Below are 21,291 nucleotides of genomic sequence, written 5' to 3' on the forward strand. Positions count from 1 at the left end.
TAGTGTTCCATGATTCATTGTTTGCGTATAACACCCAGTGCTCCATGCAATACATGCCCTCCTTAATACCCATCACCGGGCTAACACATCCCCCCACCTCCCTCCCGTCTAAAACCCTCAGTTTGTTTCTCAGAGTCCATAGTCTCTCATGGTTCATCTCCCCCTCCGATTCCCCCCCTCCATTTTTCCCTTCTTTTTTTTTTTAACGTATAATGTATTATTTGTTTCAGAGTTACAGGTCTGTGATTCATCAGTCTTACACAATAAAAAATTATTTCTATGATAAAATAAATAGTTGTGAATTGACCCCACAAAATAAATAACAAAAATACTCATAACAAGATAATGCAGACTATATACTTCAGCTTTCCAGTGCATCTCCTGAGCCTCTACTTCTGTGCATATTTCAAGAACACATTTTTCCTGCTAATCCTGCCAATTCATGTTCTGACAGCTTTACGTATCTTTCAAACCACAGCAAGACTATGACATAACTTGCTGTTATACAAAATAGCTTGCAGGGAAGTAGCATCAAATGCTTCTCCCACTACCTACCAAGATCAGAACGAGTTAGATGTTCATATCTGAGAATATTTTATTTATCTACAAGTGTCCTATAAATTCTCCTTGAAAGGGAAATATGAATTACCTGGCATATGGAAAAGATTAGAAAATGGAGATGGGTTATCAGTATTTGTTTTTCAAATTTAATCATGCATAATAATTACTCTGAGCCCTGTAAACATATCTCACCCATGGCTAGATGAGGTCAAATACAAAACAGAGGTCTAATAAATACACCTTGGGTATTTTAGCAGAATACTAGTCTATTACTGTAAAATACTGGCCTATTTTGGCCAAAATAATGATACTTTGCTAAAAAAAAAAAAAAAGAAAATACAGATCCAAGTGCCAAACCAGTCAGGATGCTAGGATAACATGCATAAACTGGGATTGTCCTGGGCACACTCGACCATATTGCAATTCTAATAAAATTTGCACCTAGTACCAGAGCAGTACAGATGTGGAAGTGACTAATTCTGCCTAGGAGTTCATCGGTACCAGAAGTATCATTGTCCTGGACCTTGGAAAAATGCCTAAGGATTTATAGATTTTGAATGTGGACCTATGTGTTTTAGGAATATGGAAGAGAAAGAGAAATGTGAAAGGACACTGTCCTCTCAGGACGGTGTAGTTAGATGACTGGATGTGTATAATGAGTAGTGAAGGATAACACTGGCAGGCAGTTTGGGTGCAAATCATGGAGGCTTTAAATGTAATTCCAAAGTTTTGAACTTAAAACTTTGTGCCCATTAAAAAAAAATTGAAATGGAGGGGTGATATCTGATTTGTATTTTAGAAACATCAGTCAGGTGGAGATGTGGAGAAAAGTCTGGCTGGAGGGATAATGAAGTGAGTGGCTAGTTGACTGTCACAGCAATGCAGGTGTGCTATACTTTGTTCCCAAAAGGGAACAAAGGCGGGGGCACCATGCCGTCTTTTGAGGCTGGGAGACATCAACCTCTCCTGGCTAAGGGATCCATTTCCTTGAGAATTTTCAACAGCATAAGCTATGGGCCTTCGTATGCTGTATTACCTAGCAGGGGCAGATTCTTAAGAGAGGTCAGAGAGTGAAGATCATAGAAAATGCTCTGTCAAAAGCAGCTATTCTGTGGGCAAATGACAGCATGATACCCCAAAGATGACTTCCCTGTGGAACTAAAGTGGGACGAGAGAGGCAGATTACACATTGAAGCAGGGGATACAGAGGCTGACTGCTGAGAACCAAGGACAGCACACAGGACAGCATGAGGTGGCCGTGTTAGACTTAAGTAGCTCTGATTAAGCAAAAGTGCCTTGCAGACTATAACACCAAGAAGCAACGTGACATACTCTATAAAGAATGAACAGATCATGAAATGGAAGGCATGTGGCTGCCAATAGTGGCTTAATGATGATTATGAAGTTGGTATGTGACCTACATTTCAGTTAAATTCACTTGCACCAAGTTCAGTGAAATACATTTCGTTGGTTGCATTTTGTTGCTGAAGGCTTTTCTGCTAGTATTGCCTGACTTGTTCCTCTTTTTAAAATTCATTATTTGACTCTCACTAAACAACAGCTATTTGCTCAAAAGAGGACCAAGCATTGTGGAGGTGGGGGGGAGGGAAGGGGACAGAATACAATACAAGTCTGATTTAATTAAAATGATACATCTTAATTTGGCTATGACTGTCCTGGCTTATGCTTGTTGTCCAGCTTAATTTTAAATAGTGTCTTCTTTCACTCTCAACAATCATCTTTGGTTTGAACAATAAATTATATGATTGTCCTAAATAGAAAATTTGTTCTTTACGGACATTAGGGAAACAAAGGTACTCACAATACATTTGGGGAGCAAAGATCACATAATTAAAACATCTTCAGAACAATGAATTAGAAACTATTATTCTCCTCTTTGGAAAAAAAAATACAGCTAGAGCTTGGGGCATGGGCTGGAATATGTTTTAGAAAGCGAGGGCAGAAAATATTTTATAAAGAGAAGTCTTGCGCCGAGTCTGGAAGAATGAGCAAGAGTGAAGCAAAAGGAGCAGAGAAACGCTTAAGGTGAAAAATGTTTACACAGAAAGCAGCACAAGGTGTGTGTGAGTGTGTGTGTGAGTATGAGTGAGTGTATGGGCGTGTATTTATGAAACTAAAGAGATTTGCCTGCATGAAAGGGAAAATGCAATTGAGAAATAATTGGAGATAAATATGTTTAATAACTGGTCCCTAATAGACTCTCCTACAGTAAATGAACAAATGAATGAATGGGTAACATGATTCAAATTTATATAGGGGAGCAGACATCGGGTAAGCCACTGAAGTGACACTCTGCCCTGTAAGCCAAATTTCACCTACAGCAGTGGTTTATTGCCCTGTAGTTTATTACCATTTTCTTTAAGATTGTTTACCTTGAAACTTAGATAACTTTACATAAAACTCCTTATTTCAAGTTCCATTTTAAAAGTAGCCGGTCTTGGGGCACCTGGGTGGCTCAGTCGGTTAAGCGGCCGACTTCTGATTTCAGCTCAGGTCAAGATCTCAGGGTCCTGAGATGGAGCCCCTTGAGGCGTCTTGGAGCTCCGTGCTCAGCAGGGAGTCTGGTTAGGGATTCTCTCTCCTCTCCCCCTCCCCCACCCCTCTCAAATCAATCGATCAATCCTAAAAAAAAATAAAAATAAATAAAAGTAGCCTGTCTTCCTATAGGGCAAGATGACTGCAGTCAGAGGGGGCAACGGTCCCTTCTAAATGGCCACGCATGCACTCCAGCTTTCCTTCATGCCTTGTCACTGCTTCGCTTGTGTAAGATGTGGTACTTGGGAGCATAATCAGAAACACAAGCTGATTAAATTGTAGAACTTCATTGTAACTAATGATTTATAACTAAAAGCTTTCTATTTTCTCTAGCATATTAATACATGTATCTAAATAATAATGATAGCATAATAATGGCAGTAATTACCAAGCCTTTACTAGGCACCTGAAACAGCAAAAAGCTCCCTTCAGCCACATGTGGATCTGAGCCACAGCTCCAGGCATCTGTTCTTACTATGACCTGAAACAAATTAACACATTTTCTGAACCTCTCTGTATTTATGTGGGAAGTGGGGATGACCCAACATAAATCATATGGCTTTTGTGAGGATTAAATGAGATTATGTGTATAAAGCACTTGACATGGTTTCTGGCACACCAAGAAAGATCTCATTCATGAAAAGAGTATTTTTGAATTTGAAATTTGGATACTTGGAAAGCCATGTAAAAATGAGTAATAGAAGATATCCAAACAAGTGACTAATTTTCATTGATTGATGCTTTTCAAAATATAATATATTCACCTTCAAAGTAATTTTATTTCAATGGGTAGGTTTTTAGTCTCAGATCACGAGTACAAATTTCTATGCATCTTAAAAGAATATTATGAAGACAGATTTATTAAAGTTCTGGTATGATGCATATTGTTTCTTTAAATGCCCTATAAGTACAATAAATATGAAAATTCATTACTAATTTAACTGACAAATCTGCATTAAAAATTCCTGGAAACATATATAAAATAGCCGGTATCTATTAAGCAGATGAATTTGGCATTCACAACACTAGCCTCAAGCAATTTTTCACATGAGTATAACCAGACTATAAATCCCAATAACCAGTTAAGTATAAAATATTATATATTACTCATTTAAGGTAAAGGAAAGGGGAACTGTTAGTTGCCAAACAATAATTTGAAAGAACTGAAATTAAACAGCAGTCAATCTCTGACAAATTGTTCATATCCCCATAAAAAGAAAAGTAAGCAGTAAAAACTAGAAGATATAAATATGAAGAATAGAAGCCATTTATGTTCACCAATTACGTGGTAATTTCATTTTTCATTCTTTTTTCTTTTTCTCAAAAGGTAAAGTATAAATTTACAGACATTGGTTCTTCTATACTGATTTATACTTCTCTCACACAAGCTTGGCTTACACCATATAAAACAATTCACTCATGTTAGTCAATTATGTCAAACAACTCTGTTCTATGAACCAAAAGTCAGCCAAGTTGTTTAACTGTCTTAACCAGTTCTTTACACAAAAGCAATATATTTTGTGGACAGTCATTTCAAAAGTTAATCTTTATGGCTTTTTTTTAACTTTTTTTCAAAGGATTTCAATTTTACATTTACTCATATAGTAATAACAGTTCACTGAGCACCAACTATATACTTGATACCAAATACTGCATACACATGATCATGTTACATTCTAATAATGTATTTATGAGATAAGCATTATTATACCTATGTGAATTAGAAAATTCAGCCTCAGATGATGAGGTCAGGTACCCAAACTCAGTAGTTAGTAAGGAGCCAGGACTTGAATTCAGGTACATTTCAGGAACACTGGTTTGCATGCTTTCCATAAATGATCTTAGAAATTTGCATAGGTTTCTGTTAATAGGGTTTTTAAAGACTATAAAATTAGAAAATCCATTAGATAATTTTCTCAAAGAGGCAATGTATGTTGGCAATAAAAGTAAAAATATAACAATTAAAATTTTAAAGTTTTTATTCATTTTCTCCAGGTACTAAGCAAAAATCTCTTTTACAGAACAACGTATATTTATAGCCACTTAGCAATGCCATAGAAAGAAAAAAAGAAGAAAAAAAAATGTGAACACTGGTAATTACTTACAATGAATGACATTTCATTGTTACAGGAAGTCTTTAATTTAAAAGTAGATCTAAAATATTTGTCAAAGATATCTGGGAATATATAATTAAGATCTTTAAAAGAAGAAAAACAAAATTAGTAAAAATATAGGATTGCTTTTTTTGTAATGGCAAGTATTAATTTCCTTCCTTATCTACAAAAATTTCACATTTTGAAATATACAGTTTTATGGTAAACTGAGGTTACAAGCTTTTGTAAAGTATTATTTCATTTGCTGAATTATTTTAACATCACTTGTACTTTAAAAAAATGGTTTGAGGGGCGCCTGGGTGGCTCAGTCGTTAAGCGTCCGCCTTTGGCTCAGGTCATGATCTCAGAGTCCTGGGATCAGGCCCCGCATCGGGCTCCCTGCTCCGTGGGAAGCCTGCTTCTCCCTCTCCCACTCCCCCTGCTTGTGTTCCCTCTCTCGCTGTGTCTCTCTCTGTCACATAAATAAAAAAAAAATCTTTAAAAAAAAAAAATGGTTTGACAAGTAGAAGTTCTCAATGATTAATTGATTAATTCCAAGTTAATTATATTGCTTTTTTCCAAGTATATTTTACCTTAACTGAAGATGAATAGGAAGACTAGAAATAAGAATATTTAAGATCATTAAAATTTTAAAATTAAAGTTTTGGGCAGTAAAGTTAAAGTACTATTTCAATAGCATTCTTATTTTGCATTAAAGAAATAAAATAATAACTCACTTGAAAACTGAATTGCAAATCCAGATTTGCTGATATAAAAATCTGTGTCAAACTGGATGGTTACTATGTTGAGAGTGCTATGGATTCCTTCAGGAATAAGAGATCCACTAATTTCCTTTAGGAGCATCTCATTTTCTGGTGGACCATCCCAAACTCGGAGTATATCATGTGATGCTTCCGTATCAAAAGCAAGAAACTGTAGGCTGTGGGAGAACCACATATCTCTGTTTGATTATTTTAAACATGGATTCAGTTTTAAATAAAGAATATAGCAAATATGCATCTTTGATTTTATTAGATATTTCCTTTATTCTATCAGATAAAAAATGAATTATATAAACAGCATATCTAACCTTAATACATATTTCTCGAACAGTATAATTTATTTTTCTAGGATAGGATTAGAACTACTATTATATCACCTTTGCAAATTACAGAAACTTCAGACATCCATTCTTTTCCGTGTTCCTGAATTTTAACTGTAGCCACAGTAGCTGATACTTAGGGAGCATGGAGTTCATGGCAGGCACTGGCTGAGGATCTAGTACATGCCAGGCCCTGTGCAAAATGCATTACATATATTTTCTTTGTTTAATTGTTATAATGACCCAATGAAGCAGGAAGGTATTTTATCTCAGTTCTATAAATGTGGCAAACGGAGTTGAGACAGATTAAATAAAACTGCTCATAGGGTGGCAAAGTCATGAATTGAACTCAAGTGTTCTGACTCCATAGCATATATTTTTACCAATGTTTCAAGTTTGTTTGTTTTATCAGAACCAAAATGAAGTTTATTCCAGGAAAGCAAGAATTAGTTCATATTAAAAAATCAATCAATATATTTCATCACAATGATAGGTATAAGGAAAAAAAATTACATGAACATCTCAAGATATACAGAAAAAGCATTTTCTAAAAAATTCAACATTACAATCACACCCAGTAATCTAAGAGTAAAAGGGAAGTTCCTTAATGTGAAATGAACATTTTCTACCCAAACCTACCCCCCCAAATACACAAAAACCAAAAATTTGCTTCATGTTAAGTCTGCTTTATATCTAATCTAGACAAAATTAGTGTTTGATATTTTTTGTGGCCAGTGCCAAAAATTAGAAATCCAATTATAGCAACATGCTCAATTCTCTCTCTACATACATCGCATTCATGTTTGATATGAGAATAGTCATAGCTTTAAATTAGTGTTGTAATTTAACATCAAATATTGTTCTTTAATTAAAAAAAATTCCAGAATCCTGTTGAATTTAGTATTGTCAAGTTTACTAATTCTAATATTTAAATAATACAATGTGTGATCTATACTAAAGAAAAACAGGCTGAGAACTGATCTTATGTAGTCTATTTTGAGTTCTGCAAATTCCCTTGCAAAAGTAATACACCGGTTCACACTGAATAATTCACGGAGTGTACCTTTCAGCATGTTATATGAAGTATAATACTTGTTTTCTATAACCACCTTCACCACCCAGAAGCCTGTCTGAAATTTCATTCATATGAAACATTGTTTTGAGAATGATAACACACCAACTAGCTCAGATTTGTTCTGAGAGGAGGATTTATTTGTTCATTTATTAATCTGTTCCCAGCCATAACCATAAGAGTTAAACTAGGATTTAGAGAACGTGATAGCCTTGGAAACCTCACTGCTGTTGTTTTAGGAGGTGATGGTTCTCCCCTCATCGAAGGGTTGATAATGTGAAGAATTGTGAGCCACCTAACTAAATTCAGCAGGAAAGAGAAATCAAATATGGTTAAAGGAGCAGAGAGCTGATGCTCCAGAGATATGCCTATAGCCAGGGAAGATGGAATATTACTGAATTCCCTTCCTTGTTTAATTCTTCCAAATGTCCATGAGGCTGAACTTACAATAGTGATATGCACAACTTTATATCCTTAGCAAAATGGTGGACTTAGCATCTTGAATCACCAAGAATTGAAAGATTAAAGTCTCAAAGAAGCATAAAAATATTCTTAATCTCTGTGGTCTATTATAACTACGAAAAGCTTCCCTCTAGGGATTATATGAGCTACGATTGTGACCCATAAATCAATAAATCATGCTTCTGAATACTTTTCATACTTTAAACAGATGAAAACCACATCTTTCTTTGCCAAGGCTAAAAATACTGAAAAACCTCGATGTTTGATATTGTATAGTGAGGCTGTTCAGGAATTTCAGATTCCCCAGTAATTTTGAGAAAATGAAATCCATTTACCTGACAATGTTTCCTGGATCTACCTCAATCATCCACATGCAACGCAGATTATTGTCATATGGAAAGGGATAACCAGGAGATAAGATTCTTCCTGATGATTCTCCTTTAAAACGACCTCCACATTCAGCTATAAAAAAATAGCAAACATTAAGTCATAATTGAATGCCAATCTTTGTAAAAACAATCGACGAATTTCTCAAAAATATGTATTTTTTCACCTTGAGGAAAATAAGAATTGATTATCCCTCCTCTTAAAACAATACATCTGTATATACTTTCTCAGATTAATGTTTTGATTGAAGCAAAAATATACTATACAATAAAACAAAGTCTCAAGTTAGATCACATAAGTGATAGTAAAATTAACCTAATTAGGGAATAAAAACAGGACACATTCAAGAACTCTGATTTTAGGCATTCAAAGATTTTAAGATGTGTGGTTAAGTAATGATAATTTAAAAAGGGGAAACAGATGGCAAGTTGCTCACTGCACCTTGGTTGCGGTCTGAATAATTCATCATCTTGCTACCCCACCTCTGAGAAAAACTAATCTTTACTGCAGTCCCTCAGGCCTTCTAAATTTCATTGTCCTTTTATTCCCCTTTAAATCACTCTAAACTCTTTCCCTTTTAACCTCCCAAAAGTCAAAGTGGCATTTTTATTAGATTTCTCACTTCAGTAAAATCTAGTTTAGTTTTGATGTAATGGGTCCCTAAATTTTATAAAACTCATCAAATTAAAAATGTTAAGTATTGTCATACAATATATATAGTTTTTAATCTTTTGGAGGATTTCCTCTCCATTCTGATGCTATTTAATTCACTGAGACATCTGTAGAGGTTTTACTTCAGTAAACAGATAATCTAGAAGGAGCTGTCTGTACTGGACATGAGAGAAACTAAGTGCTGCTGTTAGTATATCGTGCTACATCTCTAACCCTTGAAACAAGCATAACACTGTAACACATAATACATTCGAAAATTCTCCAGATTATTTCCTACCAAAACAAACAAACAAACAAAAAAACCCCCAAAATCTCAAAACCAAAACATTTTACTTTGTGCTTAAATATTTGAAGGTACTTCTATATTTGTTTTTCTTGTTCTCTGCACTATTTCCATCTTACTCACATTCAGTGGCTGAATTAAGCTTCTTGGGTTTTTTGTTTTTGTTGTTGTTTTGTTTTTATTATTGGAGCAAAGCCTGTCAATGACAAACTTTTAGCATTTCGAAGAGACCTAATAGCAACTGAATGAAATGGTTCAAATGAGTAGGCTGTATTCATATAGGTAAAATTATTTCAAAGATTTTTACATATTGTATTTCACCACATTGTGATGATTAGTTTTATGTGTCAACTTGGCTAGGCTGTAGTACCCAGTTATTTAATCAAACGCTAATGTAGATATTGACGTGAAAGTATTTTATAGATGTGGTTAACATCTGTGACCAACTGAGTTTAAGTAAAAGAAGTTATCCTTTAATAATGTGGGTAGCTCTCATCTAGTCATTTAGAAGGCTGCAAGAGCAAAAACTGAGTTTTCTAAGAAAAAATGAAATTCTTCGAAACTGCAGCATTGACGTCTGCCTGAGTTTCTAGCCTTTTGACTTTCCCTATGGATTTTGAACTTGTCAGCTCCCACAACTGCATTAGTCAATTCCTTAAAATAAATAAATCTCTTAGATAGATAGATAGATGGACCTAGATTTAGATATTCTACTGATTCTATTTCACTGGAGAATGCTAATATACTCATTTAGAGAGGACAAGCAACTTTATTTGTACTGCAACATTAATTTAATTTACAATAACAAGGGGCACCTGGGTGGCTCAGTCATTAAGCATCTGCCTTCGGCTCAGGTCATGATCCCAGGGTCGTGGGATGGAGCCCCGCATTGGGCTCCCTGCTCCGTGGGAAGCCTGCTTCTCCCTCTCCCACTCCCCCTGCTTGTGTTCCCTCTCTTGCTGTGTTTCTCTTTGTCAAATAAATAAATAAAATCTTAAAAAAAATTACAAGTTTGTTATTTTTTTTTTAAAGATTTTATTTTTTTATTTTTTATTTATTTGCAAGAGAGAGAATGAGAGACAGAGAGCATGAGAGGGGGGAGGGTCAGAGGGAGAAGCAGACTCCCTGCCGAGCAGGGAGCCTGATGTGGGACTCGATCCCGGGACTCCAGGATCATGACCTGAGCCGAAGGCAGTCGCTTAACCAGCTGAGCCACCCAGGCGACCCTACAAGTTTGTTATTTTTAACATAAATAAGAAGATACCAGTATTTAAGATGTCGCCATCACTCATTTAGATTTTTCTCGTTTTTTAACAAAAATTTTGTGGACAACCTTGCACTATGTAACTATTTTAATTCATTTTACATCATTTCTTTATAATTCATCACTATTATGGCATACATATACTATGAGAACAGATTTGATATTCATTCCTCCAGACTAACTTTTAATCAGTTAAAGGTCAAACTGATGTTTTGTATACTGTGTTGTATCTTGAATTTAAACATAGTTCTTTTTTCTCCATATTTCTTTTCTACAAATTTTACCTGGCATTTTGACTTCAAATGAGCCAGTGAGATACGCCATAGCACTAGAGTTCATATCCTAACAGAAGACTTATGTTCGCAGCATAAAAATGAAATAGTATTTAAAGCAGGTATATAGGTTAAATCCTTCTGGCTTTGGTGTTTCAAAAAATTATTTGTTTGATCCATGTATAAGCTTCAGAACCATAATTACCTAGAAATAATCCATATAACAGAAAAAGTTTCTTATTTGAGAGAGGCAAATATATAGCCATGATAGATATTTAAGTTTAGTGAGCACAGAAAATTATGCTCCTAGGCCAGGTGGTAAAGCTATTAATTGTTGCCAGTAGAGAACAGCATCTAAAATAGAATTTCGTCTTCTGTTATCATGGAAATCATCAGCATGACACACCATCCATCCAACTGTTTTCAGCTGTTATTCCTGATCAACCATCATTAAAAAGAAAAAAAAAAAGTTTACCCTTCTCATGAAATCCCGAGCGGTATCAAGTCACTAAGGTTTTATTTGATTTTATTTTTTTTAATTAATTTATTTTTTGGCAGGGAGGAGCAGAGGGAGAGGGAGAGAGAAACTCTAAGCAGAATCCGCGTTGAGCGTGAAGCCCAACCTGGGGCTGGATCTCAGGACCCTGAGACCACGACCTGAGCCAAAACCAAGAGCTGAACGCTTAACCGACCGTGACACACAGGCATCCCTCAAGTCACTAAGTTTTGACTTGGGAGATTTGTAAATATGAAGCACTTTGATTTGTTATGAACAGAATTAAAATCTTGAACCTGCACCTTGGTTGCGGTCTTAGTTTTCTCAGAGGTGGGGTAGCAAGATGATGAATTATTCAGACCGCAACCAAGGTGCAGTGAGCAGAATTAAAATCTTAACCCTGAAGAAGTTAATTTACAACTAACTATACCAGAAGTGAGAAAATGCCGGAGAGCTTTACCTGACTCTAGATCAAAAACCAAATGTCCTTTTGTTTACATAAAATCTTTTAAAAAGAAGAATGTCTTTAGCTTGGTTCAACATATACAGAAAATATATATGTTTTAATATATGTGTTTTGTGATCTTAGTTTTAAGGACAGCGTGGAAAATCGGTATTTACAAGTTTATAGTATTGTGCAATTGCAATCCTTAATGCTTTTCTGAATATATTTCATATTTACAGCAAAGAATACAACCTCAGAGAGAATTAATCAGTGCTTTATTTTTCTCATAACTAATGCCAGTGGGCTCACTGTTGGTCATATTCCAGAATCCCAAGCTTTGTTAATTTAGGTTGATTATTATTTTAGATAGTACCTTCGTAATCTATCCAAAATCAGATGCCATCTGAAAAGAAAGGCCTATGATTGCATTTTGGTTAGATAAAAACATGTTTGCTTCCTACGTGAATCAATGTTTCAATAAACCAACAGAAGTCTTGTGACATCAAAACACTGTGTAATTAGATGCAAGGCCTTTAATGACTGGAATTTCACTTTTTTCTACTTGCAGTCTCGTAGGTTTTGTGGAGATTCATATGTTAGTCATATCAACTGACAAAGAAATTTGAAAGGTTTAAGTTTCTAAACTCATCAATTTATATACATTAAATATGCACAGTATTTAGATATTAGTTATACCTTAATAAAGCGGTTACCTTTTTTTTTTTTTTAAAGTTTAGGTCGATTTTATTTATATGGGACTGATGCAGAATGGATTTGTGCCTCCACAAATATGATCAAGAAATAAGAATGGCTAAAGAGTAGCTGCATGTTTGTTCCCTATTAAGGAGTCAATGTTTTTTGTTAAAATGTTTCCTTTTGTTGGCCTAACATTCAAGCCAGACATCTATTTGATCTTTGGAGCAGAAAGAAAACAAAAACCAAAAACCAAAAAACAAACAAACCAAAAAAAACCTAAACAAACAAACTCCAAAACTGGCATCTTTATCAACACTTTTCTATCCACCCTCCTACCCACACATACCCATTCATTAATTGATCTATAATTTGGCAGTACTCCAGCTGTACAATGAGATCATGATCCATTCTCTAGCTTCTTGTAGGCACTATATCTGGTATCACTTGCTTCTTCTTATTGAAATTGGCTAATTATGTTATGCTACACACACATCAGAAAAGCTTATTACTTCCTTAGATTTTTGAAAAAGTACATATAAAAAGAAAGCCTTTAGAGTTATTAAGAAGAGTTCATTGTTTTTTAATCTACCTTGACACCAGGACAGGTGATAATTTTGTTTATTAAAACAAATCTAATTGATGTGATTCAGTAAATGTGTATGATAAGAGTCTTAACATATTTTTGTAGTGAGTTAAGTCTTGTATCAAGAGACGAGAATTGAAATGACTCCATACGACTTCATCCCCGTTGTACAAAAAATGTACTTAACGATGAGCTTATGAAAAAGACCCTTTCACTTTCCATTCATTTCCTCTGACGAAGGTGAGCTATGAGTTCGTGCACTTCATGATTTAAGGTATGAGTTGTGGGTGGACAGATAAGATCATTTGAAAAGGTACAGCACATATGGATAACACTTCTACAGAAATGATTATGAAGATATAAAAGAGGATCCTACCAATACAGGAAGGCAGAGGATAGTCCCACGCCCTTCTCTCTCCTGTCATGCACTTGAGAAGGCTACTGCCGTGGAGAGTGTAGCCTGGATTGCATCCATATATAATAGTGCTCCCGGCAAAGTGGCCTTGGTCACTGATCTTGTATCCAAATTGTGGAATGCCAGGATCCTCACAATGTGAAAGTTCAAAACCTGTGATAAGAATACAAAATTATTAAAAGCAACATTTAACAGGAAGATTTAAAATTGTACAGTCTTCTATTGTTTTTAACATAATTACTACTTTTTCCTAACTGTATTACTCTAACAATATTTAATTCTGATAGTATTCAGTAGCCATAAAGAGTTTTTTTTTCCTTGAAAATTAGAATTTGCTGTAATTTTATTGTGTGATTGTAATTTTGAACTTTAGCAACGATACCCCATGGTCTAGATAACTGTATCATGGCTTGTTATAGCACTAAGTTTCTTGCTTACCTCAAGTGAATTATGGCTCGCAATAAATTCTGACCAATGTGTCTACTAGGATTATATCATCAAAATTTTAAAATTCAGACAAAACATGTGAAATCATAACTGTCCAATTTACAGGTATGTCCCTTGCAAATATAACTGTAGATCGTTTTACTTTGATAACATTGGAAGAAAATCATAGTCTCACATTAAAAATACAATTTTTCAAGAGGTAATATAGTAATAGTATTCAGTTTAAAGAACTATGAATTTCTATATTCTACCCTCTCCAAAATACATAGCTTTCAAAAATTCTCACAGGAAAACAAAAACAAAAATGTATCAAAGCTACATGTTATCATTCTTTGGTGCAAAGAAACTATTTTTGTGTTCAGCAGTTGGGCTTTCTGAATGAATTTTGCTGGAAACTTGGTTTCCTGAGGTAAGAGTAACCCTGAAGAAGTTAATTTACAACTAACTATATCAGAAGTGAGAAAATGCTGGAGAGCTTTACCTGACTCTAGAGGAGGTTTCTACTTTGAGGGATAATGTTTATACTTTGAGGGAGAATGAAGCCCAGGGCCTTACAGACATCTCTAGGTTATAATAACAGGAGACATAGTAGGCTAACCTGACTCTTAGAGATATGTATTTACATTCCAGAGGTTAAAATGAGAGCTCAGAATCCTTTCCATCCCATCTCCAAGCAGCAAGTGTCTTTCTCCCTCCTTTTGGGAGAGGAGGGGAAGTCAGCTGCCTAAAACAGAGCAAGTCCATTTTTCTTCATCCCTTGTCCCTGGCCACTCGTGTCGATTTTGCCATCTGATTTCCATCATGTTACTACAGGGGTAAGGACTGGGTCAAGAGCGGGGGCCACCCTGTTATTATTATTATATTATTTAAATTATAAGTGTTCATCTGTCTAGATCCAGAAGGCCTTGTGTGCATATGCGAATAAAGTCAACAAGAACAAATACTAAAAACCTAACAATCATGGCACAATTCACTATTAAGATTCTGAAAGAACTAGAAAAGGATACTTCATGATTTAAACCAAGCATGATTGTAGTAATCAAAATCTAGGCTCCTTAGCTATGGAGTTCTCATCTTTTTTTTTTTTTTTTTAAGATTTTATTTATTTATTTGAGAGAGAGAGAGCATGTAAGCGAGAAGAGGGTCAGAGGGAGAGAGAGAAGCAGATTTCCGGCTGAGCAGGGAGCCACATGGGGCTCACTCCCAGGACCCTGGGATCATGACTTGAGCTGAAGGCAGACACTTAACCTACTGAGCCACCCAGATGCCCCTGGAGTTCTTGTCTTTAGTGTCTTACAGAGTGTATAAATGTAAGATAAATAATAGAATGAATGTGCCAAAGATAATTTGGTGCGATTTGCACCAGTTACAGCTTCTGAGACTAGAGGACTATAAAGAATATTCTAGAGAGCTTCACGAGTTTGGAAAATCTGTGATTTCAAGTCAAATAATGTTGGAGAAAAAGAGAACTTTTATGTGTGCAAATCATATTATAAACAAAAAGATTTGCATCTCTTTTATAGGCATAGATCTGTGACCAAATTAATCTAGATTTGAACTAGAAAACAAAAAAGCACGTATTAGCTCAAGTATGTCAAATCACGAATTTGCATGGCTGACTTCCTAGAACGTCAAAACAGATATTAAATCACTAAAACTTGCATATCTCCAAGTACTGAATATATATGATAATTTCAGTATATTGAGGGATACATCACCTCTCAGAGAACATAAGAAACCCTTCCTACTTTCTTCTTTCGGGCCTTAGCCATTTTTTTTTTCCTGCTCACTCAAAGAATTACTTTGCACATTTTAATTATTTTACAACCATTTGCTTCTTTTCTTTGTTTTTCTAGAGAGTGGAATTATTTCATCCCCCTGCCCCCTTTTGCCACAATGCCTTCCCAGTACAAATCTTGGCACATAGAAGGTGTTTAAAGATTTTTGTGAATGAATGTGGATTTTTAGAGGTAATTATCTTGAGGAGACAACTGAAAAAGGAACTAAAATAATGCTGATGAGAAACCGAAGTTTATGAAACAATTAAAAAAAATCTTCAGGAATTTCCTGTACAGATCAATTTGTGGCAGTTTCATTGGGGTGAAAATATGTTAAAATAAGGTAAATGTAAACAGCTTCAGAAACGGAACCAAACAAGAAGTTAGAAGTCGTTAACTCAAATTGTGACAAAGATGAGATATAAAGGATACATGGTCAAGCAAATCAATCTTTCAAATACAGAAGCAGAAATGGCAGAAGTAGTAACTTTAAATTTTCAGGACACATTATTTTGCATGAATCTGCATACTTAATACTACATTTAAAGTGTCCTTACTTAAAAATTACAAGTTTGTATGCCTTCCACCAGACATAATATTCAGTTTATCATTCAAAACGCTGCCACTTCTCAGTTTTATCATATACCATTTATCAAAATAAAAATGGAAATCAAGCTCCTTTTTCAAGGTTTATTACCAAATTCATCCGTCCTTAATTTGAATGTTCTGTAAATGTGGTTGGCAATTGCTGGTGATGAGGTAAAATGGAGATATTCTTTGTAAATTAATATAATTTATAATACTTTGCATTGTAGATAAAAATGCACATGGACAATAGTATATAAGCTACAGAGCACAACATAATTTAGTCCAATTTGGTAGAATTATTGTTGCTTATTCATAAATATTCAGATCTGTCTTATCTTTATGGAAACATTCAGCTGCCAGTCTTTTCATTGAAAAGCTCAAATACTTGAAACTGACAATTAAATAAAGATGTGTATGAAAAATCCCATATACCGTAAATATTCACCATTCCTCCTGAAATCTGATACTCTGATGAAATGAAAATTTCTAGAGCACAAAATGAACTGAAAATCCCCATTACCTAAATCCTTTTGACCTAATGAATGACTTTTAAACTGAGATTTAATTCCTTTCCTGCCACCATTAGCATAAGGATTTCTAATTTATTTTTAAGTCATTATTTGAAACCCACAAAAGAATACCAAGAATAACATAACAACTTCACCATTTGGCTCTATCAGATTCTAGTATCATAGTGGCTTCAGATTAATATTAATATTATTTCAGATTAGTTTTCAGATTAATATTCATATTAATTGATTCATATTCACATATTATTATTAAGAAATAAATATTATAAGACAAGTTAAAGCTCCTTTTTGTTCTCCTCTCAGTCCTTTTCTGATTATTCCCTACCAAGAGCTAGCAAATATTCTGAATTAGTAAATTATTCTCACACCTATTTTATATTTTTATCACATATCTATATATCTATGAACAACGTAGTATGTTTTGCACTTATACATTTTTTTTTTTAGATTTTATTTATTTATTTGAGAGAGAGAGAATGAGAGAGAACACATGAGAGGGGGGAGGGTCAGAGGGAGAAGCAGACTCCCTGCCAAGCAGGGAGCCCGATGTGGGACTTGATCCCGGGACTCCAGGATCAGGACCTGAGCTGAAGGCAGTCGCTTAACCAACTGAGCCACCCAGGCGCCCGCACTTATACATTTTTAAACATTTTATTTAACAGAGAGAGAGAGAAAGAGAGAGAGCGCATGTGAGCATGAGTAGGGGGAGGGATAGAGGGATAGTGACAATCAGACTCCCTGCTGAGCAGGGAGCCTGGACCTGGGGCTGCATCCCAGGACCCTGAGATCATAACCTGAGCCAAAGTCAGACACTTAAAACTGAGCCACCCAGGCATCCTGTAAGTATTTATACATTTTATAAATTATAAAATTATTTTTAAATTTCTTCTGAGGCTTTATTTATTGCCCAGCATTATATTTTAACCTTTATACACACACGCACACACATATCACACATACACATTTTATTCATTTTAACTACTCTGTGGTATTCCATTAGTAACATACTCCAAAATTGATTTATTTATTTTCCAACTGATGAGCATTTACATTATTTTCAATTATTCCCTGCTACAAAAAGGCTATATTTTTTTGTCTCCTTTTGCACATTACTAACCCATGTAGGGATCCAGAGTTCATTTTGTCCTAAGATTCCACCAAATCTGCTAATCTGCTTTTTAACTTCTGCCTTGGCCTACTGAAAGTTAGTTGAATTCCTACCTCAACATAATTCTGTGCAGTTTGTTTATGAGCAATAGCTATGTATTCACATGGGGTAATGTCACATGGTCAGCAGAACAGTAATACAATAAGGCAGATGGCTTACAATATAAATATTTGAAAACTCAAGCTTTGAATGTAAGTCAGCATTTCTGATGGAACTTAAACCAAGAAGACCTTTATATGCTTTATTTATTTGAAATTCAGTTAAAATGTAAATATGTACTTAATATTGTAAAAGTTACATTTTAGAGTATTTAATGGTGAATGTAGATATGTTAGATGTATAGACCAAAACTAAGAACTTTCAAGTTGTTAAATAGAAAGCAAATAGGTTGTTAATAAGGGAACTGAGAAAGCATGTTGGCTAAATACAGTAAAGAATCACATCCTTTCTGAAACTAAAAGCATCAAATTTTAAATAATAATGCAAGGAAACAAAGATTAGATTATCCTATCATTTTTTTTAAGTGCTTTTTTTTTTTAAGATTTTATTTATTTGAGAGAGAGAGAATGAGAGAGAAAGAACACATGAGAGGGGATAGGGTCAGAGGGCGAAGCAGACTCCCTGCCAAGCAGGGAGCCCGATGCGGGACTCGATCCAGGGACTCCAGGATCATGACCTGAGCCGAAGGCAGTCGCTTAACCAACTGAGCCACCCAGGCGCCCCTATCCTATCATTTTAATCTCTATTGAATTCTTTGATGGATTTGGTTCATAATATTTAGTAGAATAATCTGTAAGAATTGTATTTAATGTTTGATTACTAAATTCTACTTAGGCCATGAATCTTGCAAGAAATCGCCTCATTTTAGAATTCTTTATATTTAAATGAAGATGTATACAAAGTAGAATGTCAATTTTGCCACTCTAAAATTTGCAAGCGTGGAAAAAATATGAATAAAATTCACAAGCAGGAAATTGTCCACAGTCATGCACAACAGCTGTGATAATCCTCTTTGATTCAGACATAATAAAGAATATAATAGGAATAAAGAGAAGAAAGTATTAAATGACTACACATTCCTTTTTTCTCACTAGTCAAACTAATAAAAAAAAGGCACAACTTATTCCTCACTAGTCAAACTCTGTGAAACATATCAAACTTTGAAACCACAAACTTTATAAGAATAGTTTAAGAAGACAATCCTTACAATTTTCAGTATATAGAAGTAAAACATTTCAACAAGCAAAAGTTTGTGGAAACGATTGATATGCATTTCGAACTGGAGGAATAAGAGATATGGTAAATAATTTTTTTTTTTAAATTTCTGATGGTCTAAATCCTATGTATAAAGTTCTGAGTAGAAAACATTACTCACAGACTTTCCTATATTTTAATCTGTTGGGCATGAAAATGTGAGTGATATTTTTAAATAGGCTAGTTTGTGTCTTGCACATCATATACTTGTACATCATTCTGGGATGGTGAGATTCAGCTTTGTCTGAACATTAATTTTTAACTATCAGCCATTTTGTATTTGGCCAAACTGTAGAGTTGGTGTATTCTAGATACATCTAGGAATGGAATTTTACTAGATATTGCCAAATTACTCTCCTAGGTGACTTTACCAACTTGCATTCCCCAAAGTTAAAAGAGTTTCATGTTCTTCAAATTGCCATCAGCATTTAGTATTGTAGAGCATTTTAATTTTTACTAACTTCATGAATATGTAATAACATATTATTTTAGGTTTTTTTTTTTCAATTTCTACTAAGCATTTTTTTGTTTGCTTACTGCCTACCTGAGGCTACTTTCGTGTGAAATTTTCTTTTCATTTTCCTATTAATTTATAGGATTCCTTTCTATAGAGTTTATATTTTCCGTTACATATATTGTAAATATTTCCTAAAAATGTCTCATCTTTCTACTTTGTTCATGGGGTGTTTTGTTATAGAGGCATTTAAAAAAATAAATGTTGACTGGGGTTTGGTCAGGAAAATAGAAGGCACTTAGACATTTTGAATTGCTAAGATTCCGTACAAGAAGTAGGTACATCTTTATTCCTCTCGTATTGAGGGAAAATACAAGAAATGCAGACAGAGTGAAGGTCAGAAGACCACTGCTGGCTTTCAGGACATCTTGGAGTTCAGGGAAGCTGCTGTCACATAAAACCACCTGTCAGCCTCACACTCCCACCTGCTACACCGATAGACAATAATAATGGCTTCTCCATCCGTTCTACCTCTCGGCTCTCACAGGACTGCATTTAACCGGCAGAATCTAAGTAGAGATCTTCGCTGGCCAGAGTATGGGAAATACAGCTGCCAGGTTTTTAGTCTCTACACTTCAGGGAAGTGCTTAGAAGGGCAGAGATGCTACTGATTATTGGCAGGTTTTTGCTTGTATATCTTGTTTTAGAAATCTTACTCCACCTTAAAGACACCGCTGTTCTAGGACACACTTTTTTCCCTAAATATTTTATTTTATTTATTTTTGTAAAGATTTATTTGAGAGAAAGAGATAGTGAGAGAGAGCACAAGTCGGGGAAGGAAGAGGGAGAGGGAGAAGCAGCCCTGAAGAGGGGCTTATCCCAGGACCAGGGATCCTGACCTGAGCCGAAGGTCAGATGCTTAACCGACTGAGCCACCCAGGTGCCCCTTATTCCTAAATATTTTAATGTTTTTATACTCCCATGTAAGTTTTCAATCCCCAAGAAATTAATTTTTATGTAAGGAGTATATTAGTAGGTCTTTATATATTTAAGTTCAAACCTTACAAAGCTTTTGGGATGTCAAAGTTATAAAAATGACAGTGACTATTTTGTTATTTTATTATGAAGAACTATCTAATATTATCTATGTAAGTGACAGATAATCAAGAAATATTTCTTTAATACCTTATATTACATAATGCAGCATTAGTCAGTACTTCCTTTATTACCTGGTTAATTCCAAGTTTTAATGAGTAGAAGAAATGCCAAATGCATCTGTTAAGTGTTTATGGGACACAGAACAACATGGAGTAACTTTGTTGCTCCCTTGTAATTTATTTATTCTCTACTTGCATTTGCATTAAATAAACTATATCCAAAGAATAAAGTTAGAGTCAATAAGTCATCTGATTATTTTTCATGATTAACACTGCCAACAACATACTAGTAATTAGAGAGTTTATATAAGGATAATTTATTATATATTTACAAGGTTAGTACACAAGAAAAGGCATCACAAATGAGCTAATGCCCATCATTAATTTGAATATAAAATTTGAAATGTGCATGTTCCATGTGGATTACTGAATCATTTCAAGCAACAAGACTGGGAGGCTAAAAGAGTCCAAATATAGCCGAACTTTTTCCCTTGGGATAATGAACATTTCTCCAATGGGCTTTTTAGCAAATTAAATGTGCAGAGGTGATAACAAG

The 21,291-nt window shown here is 34.7% G+C and overlaps 1 protein-coding gene across 2 annotated transcripts in view; it reads right to left on the bottom strand.

Moving 5' to 3' along the window:
- The window catches only part of CSMD3 (CUB and Sushi multiple domains 3), a 1,160,890-nt gene that overhangs the window by 284,465 nt on the left and 855,134 nt on the right, over positions 1-21,291 (bottom strand). For both annotated transcript variants that reach the window (XM_081816413.1, XM_081816412.1), the window contains 3 exons: positions 13,321-13,512; positions 8,182-8,308; positions 5,948-6,150 (listed from right to left, as the gene is read on the bottom strand). In XM_081816413.1, the coding sequence (XP_081672539.1) occupies positions 5,948-6,150; positions 8,182-8,308; positions 13,321-13,512 (522 nt within the window). The remainder of the gene's footprint in view (positions 1-5,947; positions 6,151-8,181; positions 8,309-13,320; positions 13,513-21,291) is intronic.

The sequence above is a fragment of the Leptonychotes weddellii genome, chromosome 4 (genome assembly GCF_054177405.1).
Source record: "Leptonychotes weddellii isolate Sample4059 chromosome 4, ASM5417740v2, whole genome shotgun sequence".
NCBI lineage: Eukaryota > Metazoa > Chordata > Mammalia > Carnivora > Phocidae > Leptonychotes > Leptonychotes weddellii.